We start from the raw sequence: 7,165 nt of genomic DNA on the forward strand, positions 1-7,165 counted from the left end.
GAAAAGCTTTCCAAATTCACAACGTAGGTTTTAAATAGGCTTAGCTGAGAAATAAAGCTTCTTTTTTCTGCTCGAACCGTTCAGTTAACCAGATCGTTTTGAAATATAGCAATTCTGTGCTCAGTAGTGACGAGTTTCAATTTATAATTACCATTTCCGTTTGGCGGTGTTATTCGTTCGTTGCCGTGTGTGATATCCAATTATTAATCCGTTGGAAACTACGATCCTGCCCTAACATTTTGGTGCCGTGACCAGGATACGGTTTCTTCCCAAAAATTCCGCCATCGCACATCGGAAACCGACGCTTTCCGCCATCATTTCGTTAAATCGCAATTGTTTCCGGATCATCACCATCCAAATATTGTCCAGAGAATATCATCGCTGCAAATATTTCATTACAAGGCCTAATTTGCATAGGCACACGGTACGTATATTTCCGACGTGTGCAGGAATTGATCACAGGTGCCTTGAGATTTTTGCATTTTTTCCCATTCCATATACGTGTAACGTATCCCCGACGGTTCCGGACGTGTCCAGCAGAAAAATCCGCTTGTTTCTTGTGTGAAGAACAAATTATCTGCAGCCAGTATCTATCAACGTTCCTGTTTGTTGCTGTTCCGGATTCGCTGCTGATTTCACTTAAATACAAGGCATACAACTAGCCTTGAGAAGGTTAGTACCGCTCCAAGTTCTCTACTCCGTTTTTCGGGCTCTACCGGGTCTTCTTTTTGTGAATTCCGTCAGGTCTGCATCGGATTCATCGCGTCTAAAATGGCGGACGATCGCACAAAGAAGCAGCTTCTCAATCGACGAACAACACTCATCGCGTCTCTTGGAAGAGCGGATCAATTCGTTGAAAATTACGTGGCGGAAAGGGACGCCGGGCAAGTTTCAATCCGAATCGAAACATTAGACACCGTATGGATGGGACTGGATGAAGTACAAACTCAGCTAGAGGATATGGAAGAAAACAGTGAAGGTATGGCAAAACACCTCCAATTCCGTTCCCATTATGAAACATCCTACATCCGAATAAAAGCTGCTCTTAAATCGTACCTCCCCGCGCTTCCTACTTTAACAAATGCAATCCCTCATTCTGCTTGTTCTGGGCTCTCGGGCATAAAATTACCAACCATTTCGCTTCCGGAATTCGATGGAGATTACAACCAATGGTTAACCTTCCACGATACATTCGTTGCCTTAATTGACGCTAATACTGTAGTTCCCGCCATTCAAAAGTTTCACTATCTTCGCGCTGCTGTCAAAGGAGAAGCAGCGCAACTCATCGAGTCCATTGCCATAAGCTCTGCCAATTATACAATCGCTTGGCAAACCCTCGTCTCCCGATACGCAAACGATTATCTATTGAAAAAACGTCACCTTCAGGCCCTGCTGGATTGTCCCAGAATGAAAAAAGAGTCCGCTTCTGCCTTGCATTCCGTCGTCGACGAATTTGAACGTCACACCAAAACACTTCGTCAACTTGGTGAACCGATTGATGCTTGGAGCACCATGTTAGAGCACCTACTTTGTTTGCGGCTTGACGATGGTACCCTCAAGGCTTGGGAAGATTTCGCTACGACTGCTGAAAATCCAGATTTCAATTGCCTGATCGACTTCTTACAGCGTAGAAGCCGTGTCCTAGAATCGATGACCGTTAATCATCAAGCTCAGCCCACCAATGTTCATCATTCACCTTCGTTTCGAAAACCCGTATTTCATAAAATCGCTTCTTATGCGGTAGCCGAAACAACCCAACGTAAATGTCACGCATGCGAGCAACATCACCCACTTTTTCAATGCCAACGGTTCGGAAATATGTTGCTCTCAGATCGCTTGAATATAGTAAATCATCAGCGCCTTTGCCACAATTGCTTCCGTCAAGATCATATTGCTCGTAATTGCCCATCGAAGTTCTCCTGTCGCCACTGCAAAAAACGACATCATTCATTGTTGCATCCTGGCTACCATTCCATCGAAAATTATCAAAGGTCGTCCACTTCACGCGTACCTGCGTATACACCGAAACCCATTGAAAAGCGAAACAATGCGGTGAACATTCAACAATCAGCAACATCCACAAATGCGGCCGCAGTCCAAGCTAACAATTCCTACCCGTTTTCAAACACAAATGTTTTACTATCCACGGTCGTGCTGCTAGTTGTCGATTCAAATGGCAAAGCTCATCCCGCACGGGCATTGTTAGACAATGGTTCGCAATCCAATATCATAAGCGAACGATTGTGTCAACTATTACACTTACAGCGGAGCAAGATAAATATACCCATATATGGCATAGGAGAATCGTCGTCTAGTGTCCGACATAGTGTCAGAACAAATATTCGATCGAGAAAAAATGATTTCGAAATTGATCTTGATTTTCTTGTGATGCCTCGCATTACGATCGATTTACCTGTTGTAAGTACCCCCGTCGACGGCTGGCATGCCACGAAAGATTTGTTTTTGGCCGATCCAACATTCAACAAAACTGGTGCGATCGATATGCTTCTCGGTGCAGAACATTTCTTCACGTTTGTAAACCCTGGTACTAAGTTTATTCAAGCTGAAAACCCAATATTAATCGATAGCGTGTTTGGGTGGATCGTTACCGGCAGGCGCCGTTTTCCCGTAGAATCGCATCCCGTATTATGTCACCTCACACTTAGCGACCCGCTGCAAGATGCCCTTGAACACTTTTGGCGAGTAGAAGAGCTAGGAAATCAACCCAGTTACTCTATAGAAGAACAGCAGTGTGAATCGAATTTTTTATCTACCGTATCCCGTACACCCGAAGGAAGGTATATTGTCCGCTTGCCCCGCCGTTCCAATTTCGATCACATGCTTGGTGACTCTAAAACAACAGCCCTGCGTCGTTTTCATTACCTAGAGAGGCGACTTAGTCAAGATCCAAATTTGAAAATTCAGTACCACTCGTTTCTGTCTGAATATTGGTCGCTCGGCCATATGAGGATGGTACCGTCAACCGAACCCGAACCATCGTTAGTACATTATTTACCGCACCATGCCGTTCTAAAGGAATCTAGCTCCACCACAAAAGTTCGTGTGGTATTCGACGGATCCGCAAAAACATCGACCGGATATTCGCTAAATGATGCACTACAAATTGGCCCTATCGTTCAAGACGAACTGCTCACTTTAGTACTTCGGTTCCGCAAGTATCCCATTGCCCTCGTGGCGGACATTGAAAAAATGTACCGTCAAGTGTTGCTCAACCCCAACGACGCACTGCTTCAACGCATATTTTGGCGATTCAATTCCAACGATCCAATTTCCACCTTCGAATTACAAACGGTAACGTATGGCCTGTCTCCGTCATCATTTTTGGCAACCCGAAGCTTACAACAACTGGCAATAGATGAAGGTAATCTCTATCCACTCGGCGGACCAGCCCTACGTAAGGGATTTTATGTGGACGACTACATAGGAGGCGCAGAGACGGAAGAAGAGGCAATCCAAACGCGTGTTGAATTAGACGAGCTACTAACAAAAGGTGGATTCACCCTTAGAAAATGGACATCAAATAACAGAAACGTTCTGAGAGGCCTCGATCAATCACAGATTGGTACACAACCCTCGCTCAAATTTGATCGCGATGAAGCAATAAAGGCGTTGGGAATTAGTTGGGAACCCGTCTCCGATCAGCTGCGATTTGACTCCACTCCGATATATGATAGCAAATTACATACCAAACGATCAATTTTGTCCGCTATATCAAAGCATTTCGACCCGCTTGGTTTGACCGCACCTGTAATCATTCGAGCCAAAATGCTAATGCAAGAACTTTGGTTACAGCCCTGTGGATGGGATGATGAAATTTCGGATAACATACGCTATAAATGGGATAATTATTGCATTGAGCTACCAAAAATCACATCTTACAGAGTGAATCGCTATGCATTCTTGGCAAATGCAACTGTGCAGCTTCATACCTTTGCAGATGCATCCCAGCAAGCATATGGAGCGTGTATATATGCAAGATCAACCGATCCCGGAGGTAATGTGAATGTGCAATTAATTGCATCGAAATCGAAAGTTGCCCCGCTGAAACGACTTTCCATACCCCGATTAGAATTATCTGCCGCTGTTATTGCCGCACGTCTACATGGAAAAGTTTTCGCTGCTTAAGATATGACTATTTCTGCCTCATTTTTCTGGTCTGACTCCACAGTCACACTCGAATGGTTGCGATCACCTCCACATGCATGGAGCACATTCATTGCTAATCGAGTCTCCGAAATACAAACCTGCACTCAAGGATCACGCTGGCATCACATCGCAGGTAAACACAATCCAGCAGATCTCATCACGAGGGGCATGAGCGTGGTCGATTTTTTGAGCAGTGATCTTTGGCACTATGGACCTACATGGCTGAAACTACCCGAAGCGGAATGGCCAGTGACAACACAACAGCAGAAATTACCCGAAGAAATTTTAGAACGACGAAGTATTGTGGCAGTAGTTCAAAGTGAACCGACTATTCATGAAATTTTCAATCGATCATCATCATACAATCGATTAATTAGAATAACAGCATACTGCCTCCGCTTTAGTACAGCATGTCGTCGTCAAGCGATCACCGAATCGGTGAAAGAAAAAACAATAGCACTTTCGGTTGATGAAATGTCTTTCGCCCGTGTGAGATTGATACAATTAGCCCAAGCAGATACATTCGCAGATGAAATGAGGGATCTGGGGAGGGGTAAAACGTTATCGAGTCGATCACATTTGCGCCTGTTGAGCCCCTTTATTGACTCAGACGGAATTCTACGTGTCGGAGGTAGAATCAAGCTTTCCGAGCAGCCCTATCTGACCAAGCATCCAATCCTACTTCCCAGTATCCATCCATTTACACGATTAGTTGCCCATCATTATCATCTGAAATTGCTTCACGGTGGCGGCCGCGTTACCCTAGCTGCCATACGCCAGGAATATTGGCCAATTCAAGGACGACGAGTAGTCAGCAACGTCATAAGAAACTGCTACAGATGTGCCCGTGCCTGTCCCGTTCCTGCCCAGCAACAAACCGGACAGCTGCCCGAACAAAGAGTCACGCAGAGCAGACCATTTTCGGTTACCGGTGTTGATTACGCTGGTCCTGTATATTTAAAAGCCATACACAAGCGAGCATCACCTACCAAAGCATACTTGAGCATTTTTGTATGCTTTGTGACGAAAGCAGTACACATTGAGCTAGTCAGTGATTTGTCAACCCCCGCATTTTTAACTGCGCTACGACGATTCATCGCTCGCCGAGGCTCCCCTACTCATATGCACTCTGATAATGGCAAGAATTTCGAAGGTGCACGCAATGAACTGCATGCCTTGTATAAAATGCTACAAAACGAACAGACGACCGGAGAAATTGGCACCCATTGTGCAGTCAAAGGCATACAATGGCATATGACCCCACCAAAGGCTCCCCATTTCGGTGGATTATGGGAAGCAGCAGTCAAAGTTGCTAAGAAACATTTGCATCGCCAGCTAGGAAATGCTATGCTTTCCTTTGAGGATATGTCAACAGTGTTGGCAGAAATCGAAGCTGCAATGAACTCCCGGCCGTTAACTCCTCTCACCGAGGATCCAAACGACTTGGCAGTCCTCACACCCGCACATTTTCTCATTGGTACTTCGATGTCCTCTCTTCCCGATGCAGACGTCAGCCAGATCCCGATCACACGTCTGGATCATTATCAGCGACTCCAGCATCGAGTTCAACAGTTTTGGTACCAATGGAAAACTGAATACCTACAAGAATTGCAGAAGGAAAATAAACATATTCCTGCAAATACCGCATTTTAACCCGGCAGGATGGTCATCGTTGTCGACGAGTTTCTTGCGCCAGTAAAGTGGCCGTTAGCGAGAATCATCAACACAAACCCCGGACCGGATGGACTCACCCGCGTCGTAGAATTGAAGACCAGCAGAGGAATCATCCGTCGTCCCATCACTAAAGTGTGTCTGCTGCCCTACGAGAAAAACTAAGATAAATTTTCGGATAGTGTCTTAACGAAACAAAATTTTAGTCCGCATAGTTGTTTTGATATGAATTGTTATGACATTTAGATAAGTCAAGGTGAAATTCAAGAATTTCAGGTGGCGGCGATGACAGTTCTCAATATTATGGATATGAAAAGTTTAGCTGTAAGACAGTGTGGTCAGCCCAACTTGCTATAATTAAGTTTAGAAAAGCTTTCCAAATTCACAACGTAGGTTTTAAATAGGCTTAGCTGAGAAATAAAGCTTCTTTTTTCTGCTCGAACCGTTCAGTTAACCAGATCGTTTTGAAATATAGCAATTCTGTGCTCAGTAGTGACGAGTTTCAATTTATAATTACCATTTCCGTTTGGCGGTGTTATTCGTTCGTTGCCGTGTGTGATATCCAATTATTAATCCGTTGGAAACTACGATCCTGCCCTAACACTGTTAAATTTTAAATTCATTATAATATTATTTGCAAATTGCCATCCGATTTGAAATGCTTCAAAAAGTGATGAAGTCGAATTCATTCGGATGATCATTTGAAAAAGTTGATCTTGTAGGTAGATCATTTTATTTTCAGTTATATCGCCTTAATCAACTTCATTTAAAGAAGCGAATGGCATTGAAGGAATATTTGTAGGTAGACTGCCATAAGAACTGTCATTAGAAGAAGATGATATGGCCGATCTACCTATTAATAAATTGTTTTCGTTAGAAGATGAACTGCGAGGCGGTCCTTTGTTGTGATTATTTACATTAGAAGAATTAAGTGGTAGATTTCTACCTGTTATACTAGCATAACTGACATTAGAAGAAGATGATGACGAGGTCGATCTACCTGTCAATAAATTGTTTTCGAATTGGAAGGCGTACCTGATTTTTGTTTTAAATTCGAAGAAATAAATGCCTTAAAAGAATTAGGCGTGGCATTTGCAACGATTTTTTGATTTTCAGGTATGTTCTGTAAATTTAAGCTCGTTGATTTGACTTGTTGTCTAAGCGAAAGAGCGTTTAAAGTTTTTTTCCTGACAGGACATTTCAAATAATTGGATTTATGATTTCCATCACAATTTGAACATGAAAATTTATCAGTGGTTTCATTCATTGGACAAACGTCTTTCGAATGCGATTTACCACAATTCAACGACATGATAGTTTGAGATCC

At 43.5% G+C, this 7,165-nt stretch overlaps 1 protein-coding gene across 1 annotated transcript; it reads left to right on the forward strand.

Moving 5' to 3' along the window:
• Positions 1-771: 771 nt before the first annotated feature.
• LOC131429292 (uncharacterized) lies at positions 772-6,003 on the forward strand. The gene is made up of 3 exons (XM_058593350.1): positions 772-4,015; positions 4,190-5,744; positions 5,829-6,003. Exons 1-3 carry the CDS (start codon positions 772-774, stop codon positions 6,001-6,003), a joined length of 4,974 nt encoding a protein of 1,657 aa, XP_058449333.1.
• The last annotated feature ends 1,162 nt before the right edge of the window (positions 6,004-7,165 follow it).

This window comes from Malaya genurostris, chromosome 2 (genome assembly GCF_030247185.1).
Source record: "Malaya genurostris strain Urasoe2022 chromosome 2, Malgen_1.1, whole genome shotgun sequence".
Taxonomy (NCBI): domain Eukaryota; kingdom Metazoa; phylum Arthropoda; class Insecta; order Diptera; family Culicidae; genus Malaya; species Malaya genurostris.